At 34.8% G+C, this 17883-nt stretch overlaps 1 protein-coding gene across 1 annotated transcript in view; it reads left to right on the top strand.

The window, feature by feature from the left end:
• Window positions 1–17883, top strand: part of LOC124262307 — a 35235-nt gene that overhangs the window by 6455 nt on the left and 10897 nt on the right. Inside the window, exon 2 of the mRNA XM_046696795.1 lies at window positions 15652–15801. Within this exon, the coding sequence (XP_046552751.1) occupies window positions 15652–15801 (150 nt within the window). The remainder of the gene's footprint in view (window positions 1–15651; window positions 15802–17883) is intronic.

Raw genomic sequence — 17883 nt, 5'->3', positions numbered from 1 at the left:
CACACATCAGAAGTATATAAATCACACATCAGAAAAACATAAATCACACATCAGAAAAACATAAATCACACATCAGAAAAACATAAATCACACATCAGAAGTATATAAATCACACATCAGAAAAACATAAATCACACATCAGAAAAACATAAATCACACATCAGAAGAACATAAATCACACATCCAAAAAACATAAATCACACATCAGAAAACATAAATCACACATCAGAAAAACATAAATCGTACATCAGAAAAACATAAATCACACATCCAAAAAACATAAATCACACATAAAAAAACATTAATCACACATCAGAAGTATATAAATCTTAGATCAGAAGTACATAAATCACACATCAGAAAAACATAAATCACACATAAAAAAAACATTAATCACACATGAGAAGTATATCAATCATAGATCAGAAGTACATAAATCACACATCAGAAAAACATAAATCATACATCAGAAAAACATAAATCACACATCAGGAAAACATAAATCACATATCAGAAAAACATAAATCACACATCATCAGAAAACAACATAAATCACACATCAGAGGTATATAATCACACATCTCATCATAAAAACATAAATCACACATCACAGAAAAGATAAAACATAAATCACACATCAGAAAAACATAAATTCACATCAGAATAAATATAAATCACACATCAGAAAAAACATAAATCACACATCAGAAAACATAAATCACACATCAGAAAAACATAAATCGTACATCAGAAAAACATAAATCACACATCCAAAAAACATAAATCACACATAAAAAAACATTAATCACACATCAGAAGTATATAAATCTTAGATCAGAAGTACATAAATCACACATCAGAAAAACATAAATCACACATACAAAAAACATTAATCACACATGAGAAGTATATCAATCATAGATCAGAAGTACATAAATCACACATCAGAAAAACATAAATCATACATCAGAAAAACATAAATCACACATCAGGAAAACATAAATCACATATCAGAAAAACATAAATCACACATCAAAAAAACATTAATCACACATCAGAGGTATATAAATCACACATCAGAAAACCATAAATCACACATCAGAAAAACATAAATCACATCAGAAGTAAATCACATAAATCACACATCAGAAGTATATAAATCACACATCAGGAAAAACATAAATCACACATCAGAAAAACATAAATCACACATCAGAAAAACATAAATCACACATCAGAAAACATAAAAACATCAGAAAAAATCACACATCAGAAGTACATAAATCACACATCATAAAAACATAAATCACACATCAGAAGTATATAAATCACACATCAGAAAACATAAATCACACATCAGAAGTATATAAATCACACATCAGAAAAACATAAATCACACAAAACATAGAAAACATAAATCATAAATCACATCAGAAAGTATATAAATCACACATCAGAAAAACATAAATCACACATCAGAAAACATAAATCACACATCAGAAAACATAAATCACACATCAGAAAAATATAAATCACACATCAGAAAAACATAAATCACACATCAGAAAAACATAAATCACACATCAGAAAACATAAATCACACATCAGAAAAACATAAATCACACATCATCACAAGTATATAAATCACACATCAGAAAACATAAATCACACATCAGAAAACATAAATCACACATCAGAAAAACATAAATCACACATCAGAAAAACATAAATCACACATCAGAAAACATAAATCACACATCAGTATATAAATCACACATCAGAAAAACATAAATCACACATCAGAAAAACATAAATCACACATCAGAAAAACATAAATCACACATCAGAAAACATAAATCACACATCAGAAAAACATAAATCACACATCAGAAAAACATAAATCACACATCAGAAAACATAAATCACACATCAGAAAAACATAAATCACACATCAGAAAACATAAATCACACATCAGAAAAACATAAATCACACATCATCAAAAACATAAATCACACATCAGAAAAACATAAATCACACATCAGACATAAATCACACATCAGAAAACATAAATCACACATCAGAAAAACATAAATCACACATCAGAAAAACATAAATCACACATAAAAAAACATTAATCACACATCAGAAGTATATAAATCATAGATCAGAAGTACATAAATCACACATCAGAAAAACATAAATCACACATCAGAAAAACATAAATCACACATCAGGAAAACATAAATCACATATCAGAAAAACATAAATCACACATCAAAAAAACATTAATCACACATCAGAGGTACATAAATCACACATCAGAAAAACATAAATCACACATCAAAAAACCATTAATCACACATCAGAAGTATATAAATCACAGATCATGAGGATATAAATCACACATCAGAAAAACATCAATCACACTTCAGAAAACATAAATCACACATCAGAAAAACACAAATCACACATCAAAAAAACATAAATCGAACACATAAAAAACATCAATCACACATCATCAGAAAACATAAATCACACATCAGAAGTATATAAATCACACATCAGAAAAACATAAATCACACATCAGAAAAACATAAATCACACATCAGAAAACATAAATCACACATCAGAAAAACATCAATCACACATCAGAAGTATATAAATCACACATCAGAGAAGTATATAAATCACACATCAGAAAAACATAAATCACACATCAGAAAAACATAAAAAACACATAAATCATAAATCACACATCAGAAAAACATAAATCACACATCAGAAAACATAAATCACACATCAGAAAAACATAAATCACACATCAGAAAAATATAAATCACACATTATCAGAAGGATATAAATCACACATCAGAAAACATAAATCACACATCAGAAAACATAAATCACACATCAGAAAACATAAATCACATCATCAAAAACATAAATCACACATCAGAAAAACATAAATCACACATCAGAAAACATAAATCACACATCAGAAGTATATAAATCACACATCAGAAAAAGATAAATCACACATCAGAAAAACATAAATCACACATCAGAAAAACATAAATCACACATCAGAAAAACATAAATCACACATCAGAAAAACATAAATCACACATCAGAAAAACATAAATCACACATCAGAAAAAACATAAATCACACATCACATAAATCACACATCAAAAAACATAAATCACACATCAGAAAAATATAAATCACACATCAGAAAAACATAAATCACACATCAGAAAAACATAAATCACACATCAGAAAACATAAATCACACATCAGAAGTATATAAATCACACATCAAAATACATAAATCACATCATCAGAAAACATAAATCACACATCAAAAAACATAAATCACACATCAGAAGTATATATAAATCACACATCAGAAAGTACATAAATCACACATCAAAAACATAAATCATACATCAGAAAAACATAAATCACACATCAGGAAAACATAAATCACACATCAGAAAAACATAAATCACACATCAAAAAACATTAATCACACATCAGAAAACATAAATCACACATCAGAAAAACATAAATCACACATCAGAAAAACATAAATCACACATCAGAAAAACATAAATCACACATCAGAAGTACATAAATCACACATCAGAAGTACATAAATCACACATCAGAAAAACATAAATCACACATACAAAAAACATTAATCACACATCAGAAGTATATCAATCATAGATCAGAAGTACATAAATCACACATCAGAAAAACATTAATCATACATCAGAAAAACATAAATCACACATCAGGAAAACATAAATCACACATCAGAAAAACATAAATCACACATCAGAAAAACATAAATCACACATCAAAAAAACATCAATCACACATCAGAAGTATATAAATCACAGATCATGAGGATATAAATCACACATCAGAAAAACATCAATCACACTTCAGAAAACATAAATCACACATCAGAAAAACATAAATCACACATCAGAAAAACATAAATCACACATCAGAAAAAACATAAATCACACATCAGAAAACATAAATCACACATCAGAAGTATATAAATCACACATCAGAAAAACATAAATCACACATCAGAAAAACATAAATCACACATCAGAAAAACATAAATCACACATCAGAAAAACATAAATCACACATCAGAAGTATATAAATCACACATCAGAAGTATATAAATCACACATCAGAAAAACATAAATCACACATCAGAAAACATAAATCACACATCAGAAAAACATAAATCACACATCAGAAAAACATAAATCACACATCAGAAAAACATAAATCACATATCAGAAGTATATAAATCACACATTATCAGGATATAAATCACACATCAGAAAAACATCAATCACACATCAGAAAACATAAATCACACATCAGAAAAACATAAATCACACATCAAAAAAACATAAATCACACATCAGAAAAACATAAATCACACATCAGAAAACATAAATCACACATCAGAAGTATATAAATCACACATCAGAAAAACATAAATCACACATCAGAAAAACATTAATCACACATCAGAAAAACATAAATCACACATCAGAAAAACATAAATCACACATCAGAAAATATAAATCACACATCAATCACATACATCAGAAAAACATAAATCACACATCAAAAGTATATAAATCACACATCAGAAAAGCATAAATCACACATCAGAAAAACATAAATCACAAATCAGAAGTATATAAATCACACATAAGAAAAACATACATCACACATCAGAAAAACATAAATCACACATCAGAAAAACATAAATCACACATCAGAAGTATATAAATCACACATCAGAAAAACATAAATCACACATCAGAAAACATAAATCACAAAAAACATAAATCACACATCCAAAAAACATAAATCACACATCAGAAAACATAAATCACACATAAAAAAAACATTAATCACACATCAGAAGTATATAAATCATACATCAGAAGTACATAAATCACACATCAGAAAAACATAAATCACACATAAAAAAAACATTAATCACACATCAGAAGTATATCAATCATAGATCAGAAAAACATACATCTCACAACAGAAGTATATAAATCACACATGAGAAAAACATTAATCACACATCAAAAAAACATAAATCGAACACATAAAAAACATCAATCACATATCAGAAAACATAAATCACACATCAGAAGTATATAAATCACACATCAGAAAAACATAAATCACACATCAGAAAAACATTAATCACACATCAGAAAACATAAATCACACATCAGAAAAACATCAATCACACATCAGAAGTATATAATTCACACATCAGAAGAATATAAATCACACATCAGAAAAACATAAATCACACATCAGAAAAACATAAATCACACATCAGAAAAACATAAATCACACATCAGAAAAACATAAATCACACATCAGAAAAACATCAATCACATATCAGAAGTATATAAATCACACATTATCAGGATATAAATCACACATCAGAAAAAGATAAATCACACATCAGAACAACATTAATCACACATCAGAAAAACATAAATCACACATCAGAAAAACATAAATCACACATCAGAAAATATAAATCACACATCAGAAAAACATAAATCACACATCAAAAGTATATAAATCACACATCAGAAAAGCATAAATCACACATCAGAAAAACATAAATCACAAATCAGAAGTATATAAATCACACATCCAAAAACATACATCACACATCAGAAAAACATAAATCACACATCAGAAAAACATAAATCACACATCAGAAGTATATAAATCACACATCAGAAAAACATAAATCACACATCAGAAAAACATAAATCACAAAAAACATAAATCACACATCCAAAAAACATAAATCACACATCAGAAAACATAAATCACACATAAAAAAAACATTAATCACACATCAGAAGTATATAAATCATACATCAGAAGTACATAAATCACACATCAGAAAAACATAAATCACACATAAAAAAACATTAATCACACATCAGAAGTATATCAATCATAGATCAGAAAAACATACATCTCACAACAGAAGTATATAAATCACACATGAGAAAAACATTAATCACACATCAGAAAAACATAAATCACACATAAGAGAAACAGTAATCACACATCAGAAAAACATAAATCACACATCAGAAAATCATGCATCTCACAACAGAAGTATATAAATCACACTTCAGAAGTACATAATCACACATCCGAAAAACATAAATCACACATAAGGGAAACATTAATCAAACATCCGAAGTACACAAATCGCACATCAGAAAACATAAATCACACAACAGAAGAATATTAATCACACATCAGAAGTATATAAATCACACATCAGAAGAATATTAATGACATATCAGAAGAACACAAATCACACATTTTATCTGGGCAATTGTACATTATATTCAGCATTATCCACCACTCACAGATATCATATTTCAAGCATGGACTTACATCAAAATCATCTAATTATCAATTGCTTTAAAATCCATACCAATGAGTGAGTGAGTTAGTTAAAATGTATAGTCACTTTGGCAATATTTCAGCCATATAGTAACTAAAAAGGGTCATATTTCTAGAAAGTTATTATGTTATATATTAAAAAGCAAAAGAACAGCAAAAGAACTAGAATATCACAGTTACAGATTTAAAACTAGCATGTGACGTAAAAGTATACACTATTTAGGACATTGCAACATAAAAATGGGTTATAGATCGCCAGCAACTGAAAGTTCCATACCAACGGTGGAGATGACAAGCATCTAAGGGGAATGTACCAAATTGAAGTGAACCCACAACTGATTACAGATACATATCTTGTGCAAAGACATACAGACAAACATCTTTGCGATTTTGTAAGCGTCTGAAATTTGGTAATTGGCTCTTATGGTAATAGCAAATCCATAAAATAATTTGATAGGGAAATATTTCCGTAGGAAGCCAACATTAAAGTTTTTATGTGAAGCAATACAAAAGACAACTAATACTCTTGGCAATGTGAGAAATGTAAAGCCATAAAAAGAGGGTCAATATGGTCAACGTGTTCACTTGTCATTGTTGGAAAGTGTACGAATCGTCTCTCTTATTATTGCGGCGTAAACCTTACATTGCCACCTACACAATGGCAAAGTTCTTGCAGTAAACTGACGAAGTCCAATGCTTCCGTTATAACTAAACAATGTACTGTGTACGGCTGAGAACCATAGGTCAATTGGACACTGATGATCTAATTGGCGGTGCTTGGTCAGATGTGAGACATACTCACTCGAAACATGTGTGTCACATATAGCGCATATTTTATACCAGTCACAAGATGACAGAGGCTTAGGTTGGGTATAGATTCAACTGCGAAAGTACTCATTTAGTTATTAGAAGATGGAATGATACCTACATCAATATAGACGGACATGGCAGTCGGTTTTTAATTCCGGAGCAATAACTATGTCAGTAGGTATCATCCATGATTCTGATGGTATGTTGGATACATGGGATAATAAATTAGTTAAATTTAGTAACGTCGGTATTATTTCATCCATTTTGTGACTTGATCAAGTTATACAGTAACATGATATTTTAAACAAAACATTTCAAATTAAAACCAGTCAACAAAGGACAGTAAAATGATTAGACGATCACAGGTAGAGTTTTCAAACTAGCACGTAGCCATAAAATATATAATATTATGTAACAATACAATATAAAAAAGGGGCTATTGATCGCCAGCAACTGAACGTAGATTATCATGCCTGGGACCATGGTGACGTACAGTACTTTTGCATCCTGCATGGACACTAGCTGGATTTACACCATCTCTTCAGCCCTTGGAGATTGTATTCCAAATAGCCAAACATTAAAAGAACATGTATTCTGCGATTAAAACACGGAGGATGACAAATAATTTAAATGAAATGGGATTTTCTACCCTCTCAGGGGGACAATCGTTATGTTCTAATTCTCTTTGATCAAACGAACATAAATTAATGATGTACAACAAAACGCTTCACTGGGGTAATGCCTAACGATGTTCACAGTACCGCTGTTGCACAGTACGTATTCAGTCATTCCTGAAAACAAGTTCCAACAGCAGAAAAACTCCTTACACACACCATAAGTATACTACAGATGTGTATGCAATACTTGGGTTTTTTAATATACAGAAATAACTTTATTAAGCAAACCCTGTATTTTTGTAATTTCTTTTCTTACAAAACATACAAAACCGTTTCCACAAAAAGCCTGTAAAATTAGAATTCGTGTATGTATCCACAAAAAGCCTGTAAAAACTAGAATTCCTGTATGTTCTCGTGGCTCTGTATACTACAATACTGCTCAGTTCCTCTCTAAACTACTTTCACCTTTAGGTAAAGAAGGCAAGTCCTTCGTCAGTGACTGTGCTACATTTGTCAAAAAAATTGGACTCAAACGTATCTATGTTCAGCTATGATATTGTGGACTTGTTCACAAATATTCCACTAGACGATGCCCTTGACGTCGTCCGTGCCAGATTAGTATCCTGCATCAATACCCTGGACACTACACTGACTATAGACAGTATTGTGAATTTGGTCTCAAGCTGCTTTCACACCTCCTATTTCACTTGGCAAGACAGCGTTTACCAGCAGATCCATGGTCTCCCCATGGGTTCCCCTCTTTCACCACTGATAACCGAGATCTTTATGACCAGCTTCGAAGAGTCTGCCCTATCCACATCTCCTTTCAAACCACTCTGTTGGTTCAGAAAGGTGGATGATACCTTCACCATCTTAGATCCTGACCATGACCCCACCACTCTCCTCAACCATCTCAACCAACAACACCCCCGGATCCAATACACCATGGAGATGAAGATCAGCACAAACTACCGTTCCTTGATGTGTCCCTTAAGAACTCTCCCGACAAGATCACCCCTACAGTCTACCGGAAACCACCCATACAGATCAATACATCCATTACCTCTCCAACCATCATCCTCAGATCAAACGAGCCATAGTAGCAACCCTGACTAGACGAGCCAAATCCATCTGGTTTAAACATATTTATTTCATGAAAAAGCAACGTCAGAATTTTCATGAACTGGATTGGTCAACAAGCTCAAAAGAACTTATATGAAGACCAAATCCATCTGTGACCCTGTCCATCTCCCAGCTGAAATACACCTCCTCAGAGCAACATTTGTCAACCTCAACGGCTACCCCAAACATCTAGTTGAAAGAACCATAGCCTCAACTCTCCAGCAGCAACAAGATGAACGCCCTCCCAAACCTGAACATTCTCCTACCAGAATCAACATATCCTACCATGGCCAGATCAGTCACCACATCAGCCGTCTCATAAAGAATCTACCAGCATCGACGTGACATTCCACTCTTATAAGACCCTGAGAACCACCCTGAAAGCCAATGGCCGAGCTTCCTCTACTAAGACCCCAAATAGACTTAGGGAATGCATATACAAACTGCACTGTGATTGTGGTTCCACGTACATACGTGAAACATCCTGCCCATTTGACATACGACTGAAGGAGCACAAAACATTTGTACAAAAATGGACCAAAAATCAGCTCTCTCAGAGCACATCGTCAAAAACCCTACTCACTCCATTGACTGGCAACAATCAACCATATTAACCACTAATGTCCATGATTGGCGCAAGCGCAAACTATTAGAGTCTTTAACGATAAGACAATTACAACCGCAGCTGAACAGAGATCAAGGAGTGTACCTCCCCAGTGCCTGGGAAGTCAATTAGCTAATTATTGGCTTCTACCCACATCTGCTAATCACTTGTATGAACTCTTCTCGTATAAACAATGCTAATCATCTGTACATCTCCCGTTTCTTATCCAATTTATTGTATATACATGCAACACTAGCTTCTTGTACATTTAGCATATATACTCATTGATGCATCTTGTTTGTTACAATTCACCTGGCGAAGGGGCAAGGAATAGCCCACAAACGTTGTGATATACAATACAGAAGAAGTTGTCATCCATAATATTTGCGTTTTACATGTCTGTAAAAGTATGGCCCTGGAATGTTTGATGCTGAATTTATTGGTGAATGTGAGCATTCAAAATGTCATTTAGCGGGTCTTGCACGATTCAAAGTCAATACCGAGTGTAACCTCAATGTGACTGTATGACAACCAGTACTTTCCTCCTCATACCCACTACCAGCCTCCTAGTCCTCTGAAGGGGCAGCCTAGCCCCGATCGCTGTGTAAAGCAGCTTCCAGTTGGGCCAGGTTCTGTACAGGAGGATCCCTTTTTGTTGCACACGACGACCAATCATGTCCCAGACATGCCCCAAAGAGTTAAGACCGGGGCTCATTCAATCGTGAGATATGTCAGTGGGTGCTTAACTAAGTTCTTTGTGTATATATATACATATAAACTACACACATAATTATGGTTATATGAGAAAAGCCCAAACAAATTCTCATCCCCTATTCCTTGCATCTCGACATAAGTCTCGGCTTCTGGTCAGGTCACATCTCCTGGTCACATCTCCTGGTCATGTCACTCCAGGTCAGGTCACTCCTCATCTTACGTCACAACCTTAGTACCTCACTGCTAATAGTGACTGCAATGTTGCACACATGAATCATTCGGCTTGTAATCTGCCATACAGATTCAAATACTGAAAACTTTCCATCATAACGTCCAATAAATTTAATTGAAGAAAGTTGCTCGCTGTGCTGTCCGAATACCTCGAATGGCATAACATGTATTCAATCTTAAGACATCACCTTCGGCACATGGCTTCTGCACAACTCGCACGTGCAAAGCACGCTCCTTGCACTCGGCAAAATCTTCCGTATTTTACCCCAAGTATATGTTCTAATTCTCTTCGATCAAACGAACATAAATTATTTATTTAAGTGACACTCAACAACTCTCCTATGTCATCTTTATCCGTTATTTGCCGTGTCGGAAACCCAGCGGTCATGTCTCTTAAACAACCGATCAGATACACCTGCACTCGCAGCGGCTGTTGTTCCCTCATAACGGAAACTATGCAACCCCAAACTCTTCACATCTTGTAACGGAAATTTGGATGTTATTATTCGTTTTTGTTAGCGGCAAGCGTTGACTCTTTTGTGTGATTATGTCCCTTGCATTGCTGCCGGCCTGTCTGTGCGTCTCGTAAGGGCATGTGAGTGAGAAAGCCGGCATGTGAATTGTGTCGTAAGACAATATTGCCTGGATGACAACATCGTTTTGCGTATCAAACGAAGTTTGAAGATGCAATAAACAAAGAACACCATCGAGAAATCAACTTGTTGTGAGTACACTAAGTACTAACACATCTATTCTTATTTAGTTAATGTTCTCTTGTTCTCGTGTAGGAGATTGGCGTATTACCCCGAGTGCATACTTCCTTGATATTTGCTGATGACATATAACGGCGAAGCATGACACTGGACAGAGTTCGGAACCAGATGCAGCAATCATAATCTACCTTCTCTATACACGTCTGTCTTACTCTTTTCTATGAAAATACGAACATTGTGACATCTCCTGGCTGCTTCTTTAATGTTCTTAATTAGGTCATGTACACATGGATCTGGTTTGAATACACAATGCCATTTAGAAAGTGGTCAAATGTAACATATATTATATTTACTATAATATTATTAAGAAAGTGTTATCCCAAATATAACATATGTTACATGGATCTTGTAGAGCTGCTACTCTGTGAACCCATCTTATGCCATAAACATCATCAATAATAACAGCAGACCTTTTAGTTGACTGGATCAATGACGTAAGGTACAAGCCTACATGAAAAGAATTTGCACATAAAACGCTTATTATCCCCCGCCGCGCGTTTAGCGCGAAGCGGGGGATATAGTATTAGGCTCCGTCCGTCCGTCCGTACGTACGTACGAATTGGAATATCTTAAGAACCGTTCACTAGATTCTTTTCATAATTGGCACCTAGGTTCATCACATTATAAGAAAGGTCCAAGTCAGGTTTGGTGACCTTGACCTTAATTTCAAGGTCACAAGGGGACTTTAACGTTTTACCTGCATGTTAAGCTATCTCAAGAACCGTTCACTGGATTTTCTTCATATTTGAAACCAAGCTTTATCTAGGGAAGGCGCAGGGCCCAGTCGATGTTGGTGACCTTCACTTAATTTTCAAGGTCACAGAGACACTTTGAAGATTTGAGCATGTTAACCTGAATTGTCAGCAAGATATTTCAAAAACAGTTCACTGGATCTTCTTCAAAGACTTTCAAGACTCCCCTTAAATGTTTTTCAAAAAGCAATTTCTTTAGTACTATTTTTGCATATTTCATACACTATGACATTCATGTCAAAGTCAGTCTTGAAAATATGTGTGTGTTTGAACACCTAAAGAGCAAGACATCAAGAGAGGTTGACTGGTCATGTTTTGGTTGACATTTAACTTAAACTTTCATTACTTTATAAGTTTGATTTGATCATTTGCGGCGGGGGATTATGTCACCTTAGTGACAATGCTTGTTTCTTTAATCATTGAGGCCCATTTTTGCCAACATGAAAAAGCTCTTCTATATTTTAAAACTGTAGTATCTGCTTTATATTTCAAAACAATTCCAGGCATTTTTTAAGATAAATCAACTAACTATTGGTGCGCCAGAGCATATTTCTCTCTCTCCATATACCAACGCAAAATATACCTAGAAAGATATATAATCAGTTGTCAAATCTGTGCAAACATGAACCCAGTGAAGCGATTGAATACAGTCTGCTTGCTCCCACCTGAGACGGAGTTGCTGCCTATCAACTGAATCATATCCGCACATAAATTTCTGGGTTGACCTTCCAGGAACAAAAATGCCATTGTGGAGCAGATAGCCACATAGGCACCATTAAGGTAGTCGGAACATTACATGCTGTCTACACACCAAATGTACAGGAGGAACCGCCCAGTGGTTCTCCCCATGCCACTGCTGAGTAAATGCATCAACTGCCTCCGTATCCGGCACCCACGATTGGGAATTAAACCTTTCTACCTTGGTATGCAAATGGTTAGCGAAACGATCACAGAATGTGGCCCCCATCTTCCATCCAAGAATTTGAAAAAATTATCAGTAACTCTCTCCAATTATCTGAATCTTCAAATTGACTCAGCATCTGCCTTTTCTTCTTCTGTTCTGGGAATGCAGCTGGACCTTTTTTACTGGTTGTCTGTCAAAAAGATGGAGGTGGCGAGTGATTGTACATCCAAGCCACTCCAACTCTGTAACAGGATGCCATACTGACTTTTCAACATGAACAACAAAACCGGATTGTTCTAGAGTATCTCTAACAATGTCTGACTGACGAGAACACAAGTACTTCGATTGGGCATAATCGTAGACATCGTCAAAGTAGACTACAGTATCAAGATATTGCCATCTCCAACATGTAACTAGAGGATGAATGCACTTGGTAAAGATGTAAGGTACAGATGTTAACCTAAGCGGTAAAACTGAAACAGTAGTCGTTTAAAATTCCCGCCTGCCCGACCGCCCGGAACGGTCTGTTTTCATCGCGGACGGTCAAATTTCAAAAGTAGCGTGTCCGGTGGTCTTGCAGATATTTTTACCTCAAAGAGTAAATATTTCATAATATCAGACAGGTTCTCTTGTCCGCAGTTTGAGGTGTTTAAGGTATTATGAAAATTATGTAAAACAACTTACGATTGGACAGTTCATGCTACGATATCCAATCACAACACATGTACTTTCAGTTTACCTAAACTCGGTGCATTGCCTGTTAGTGTTATGTAGTTCATTGCAATGCCAACAAACAGTGAATTGAGCTTGCGCGAGTTGGAAACCGCAGTTTTTTATTGTTGAAAACCGGACAGACAAGTTTGCATCCGGACTGGTAATTTTTTTAAGTTACCAGTCCGGCTGCCTGGCTTGGAATTTTGAGATTTTTAAATAATACCATCAACTTTTGGGGTGTGAGTCAAATCCGTGAATCAAACCCACACAGTCACTCTACGTTTTACGATTTGATGCAGAAAAATATCTGAAGCGTAGAAGTTTTACGAAAAAGGTAAACAATATATTTCGGAATGGAAATTCAGTGCGGGTGCTTCTAAATAACGCGATTTCAACAAAATCATAGAATAGTAAAAAATCTTATCAGAAATTGATATTTGTGACACGCTACTCGACGAGACGCGCTTGAATTTGCATTTTTTTCAACAAGGAAGAACGGGCATTATTTATCCGGGGACTTGGGATAGGAAAATAAAAACACGGAATAACAGGAATGGCGAAGTATGTCCCTTTTCATCAAACAAAATCAACATGAGACAGGGCATGGAGATTTCACTCTATTCTGAAGCTCAAAACATTGTTATCGTCGCCATCGGTATCGAAGCGTCCCATAAATCCGTACCTGCAATTGAGTGTGTACCCTGTCTTACAGGGAGACAAAATAATTATATATCACTACGACCAATGACTAAATGGACAGCACCACATTCTCGAGAAATACGTGTAATAGTTCCTCAACGATTACCGAGTGACGACTAGCTGTAGTAAGTTTCACACACTTCTTTGAGTATTATCTGGAGATGTCAATAGACAATTACTATACTTACTATACTATACATCATTAAAATCATGGCTGCCCAAACTGGAGATTTTACGATCTCAGAACGTTTCATTCACTAACGAGTCTACAATAAAATATAAACTTTGAAGTGCAGGGTATAATTTTCAAAGAATGACATCAATGTGGTATTTTTTCGCTTTTAAGTCATAGGAGTGGAATTCATTGGAGTGCACGGTGGTTTTTACGTTGACATTTCCTTATACACATTCTTTGTAAATAAGTAACTGAGCAAAACCTTCACAAACTGGTATTCAAAGACAAACACAAGACGGGATAGGCAATACGGAATTAATGACAGGGTTCAGTGTAATGATGCAACGTAAACCAAGCTATATCTGTCATTAGCCAATCAGAGTGAGTGGGTGAGTTAATATTTAAATATATCAGCAATATTTCAGCCATATCGCGACAACAGTTATATACTAAGTATATATATATATTCATACTTATTTAAAAACCTGTCAACGAAGGACAGTATAACGACTAGATTATCACAAATTGATTACAACTAGTTTGAGTTCAGTGTAAAACGTTAAATCATTATAAAAAAACACGATATAAAATCGGGTTATAGATCGCCAGCAACTAAAGGTAGATCACCATACTAGGGACCATGGTTAGTCAATCAGAAACGATACTCCGATGGTGAGTGTGACCTATATGTTATGTCAAAGGAACATCAATAAAATCAAATGAAATGACTTGCACTTTAGTTTTAGATATAATGATACATACATCTCGATTACAATTCGTATACAAATGAAACACGTCTGCAAAACGATTTCGAATCAAGCTACTGTTCTATAATTAATGATATCCTCTGCTCAATGTTAACATGTCTTCAATTTCTCATGTGTTCATGTTTGTGATATATTGTAATGATGAAATCCAAGGTCGTATATCTTTCTGTATACGCATTTTTCGAACATGATGACCAATGTACACGGATGATGAAACTGACTTTTTAATATTATTATTATTATTTTATTGTGCTTCAGGTTGTGATGAAAGTACGCCGCCGTTTTCGAATATCACCCAGCTGTCTCTGAATGGCGCGCAAAACATAAGAGACTTTTGTGGTCAACCAGGTGACTTGACTGAATTAGCCTGTGCTTCAAATGGACATGTTATAATCTACGCCTGTCGGAGTAAGTGTCGATTTTTAAATGGCTATTTTCTGGCAAGAAATGTGTTGCAGAACGCGTACTTTTAAATATGTGTGATTTAAAATATAAAATTACTCCTGATGTGTTAAATGTCTAGTATTACTGGCAGCTTATTCGAGCATTTTGTAAAGCGTACGTAAAATAACAAGTGACCTCTCTCCTTTTCACCTGAATATTTGCTTTTACTTTCTACATGGTCATCATACAATGCCCGTCAGTTTGTTCTTTTACCAGTCAGGCTCCGTATTCTTAATCAATGTACTATTCGAATTTACCCTTTAAAGGGTATTAAGTTTCATGTCGTGTAGATATTTCTTTCTACCTCTGTCGACTGTTTGTTGAGTACAACGTATTTATGACTGCACACCTGTTATATATTCTGTTATCTGTTTATGTACATGTTTTAGTGATGTTACACGCTTGACGTATGTACCTCTTTCCATCTGAAACAGAACCAGTCATCAATAACCCATGCTTGTCGTAAGAGGCAACTAACGGGATCGGATGGTCAGGCTCGGTGACTTGGTTGACACACAACATCGTTATCCAGTTAGTTGATCGATGCGCATGCTGTTGATCACTCGACTGTCTGGTCCATACGATTATTTACAGACCGCCGATTGTTTACAGATCGTTAACCAACCAACAAACAAACAAAACAAAACCAGGGCGTGTCGGCTTATGATACTCAGATCTTAAAAGATATTCAGTTCGTTACCGCGCGAACAAAATGCGTTTCGATCAATTGTTAAAATCACAGAGAATCTTGAAATTGGACATTTCATCAATAACCCTGACGGACAATGCGGACACATATTCACCCAAACTTTTTGGTTGGAAAAAGAACATTATCATATGTTACTTACTACCTTAAACAGCAACTTAATGAAACTCCGCCATACAGCTCGAATATTGCTGAGTGCGGTGTAAAACTGAACTCACTCACTTAATGAAACTGAATCCTGGATGTTGTTAAATGCGTTCTTTTAGCTGTTAGAAAACTGCTGTTAAATTTTCCTCGTTGAGGTGGTTATTATTTGGAAATATACGTGTGTTTTCGAAAAGAAGTTTTATTCTAGTTATTGTAGTATTGGTCAAGAGGTACAGTTTATCAACAAGAATCAGTAACACCTCCCTATAAGTTGCCTTGTTACACACTTATTCATTATTCAATCAATAGTAAGGAGTAAAATATGTACATATAATTAGAAATCCTTGGTAAATGACAGTTAGTATAGTCTATTCCCACCACTTTTGCATCTAGTTCTACACGGGGCCACGCGTTTTCTGGCTGTAACAGGACCAGGAGGTTCTGTTGCAAGATGTGTCGTACAATGTACTTCATGGGGGAGGTCATCCAATTATGGTTACATCTGCAAAAGACCAAATCAATTCGTAGTTAGTTATAGATTCAGGGGCGGTGGGATAACCCAGTGGTTAAAGCGTTTGCTCGTCACGCCGAAGACCCGGGTTCGAATCCCCACATGAGTACAGTTTGTGAAGCCCATTTCTGGTGTCTCCCGCCGTGATGTTGCTGGAATATTGCTAAAAGCGGCGTAAAACCAAATTCAGTCAGTCAGTCAGTCATAGATGCTACTCCAAATGACACCCCTCCTAAACGGTTCGTCTTCTTAAATACAACTTTCTACCAGACTGACGTTGATACGAAGTCTTTATCTGCTCTGAAAACTGCTCTCGTATGTGACTCATGGACTGTTTCTGGCCTACTATCATTGCAGTGTTCGAGTTCATCGGTTTCAGTAGTACGTGTAGTATAGTGGTCTGGAAGCTGTCATATTGTACCTATGCCGCCACACCGACTGTCAGAATTCCTAATACGCTTTGCATTATTTGTTTTTAACGATAAAGAAAATTTCTAGCCTATTTCTTATGGAAGGTTTGTAAAATATGCTCAAGGAGATAATGTCCTAACGCATGTTCGATGATTTCAGTGATATCTCGTGACATTGTTAATGGTCCAATGATCATTTTGTGGCACGATGCACTTCAGTTAAAGTGTATTTATTATATCTATTAGTAACATGTTTCGTGTTCAAGTGAATA

The sequence above is a fragment of the Haliotis rubra genome, unplaced genomic scaffold (assembly GCF_003918875.1).
Source record: "Haliotis rubra isolate DU_JTF1 unplaced genomic scaffold, ASM391887v1 Scf83, whole genome shotgun sequence".
Taxonomy (NCBI): Eukaryota; Metazoa; Mollusca; class Gastropoda; order Lepetellida; family Haliotidae; genus Haliotis; species Haliotis rubra.
This window is presented reverse-complemented; position numbering and strand designations above follow the sequence as displayed.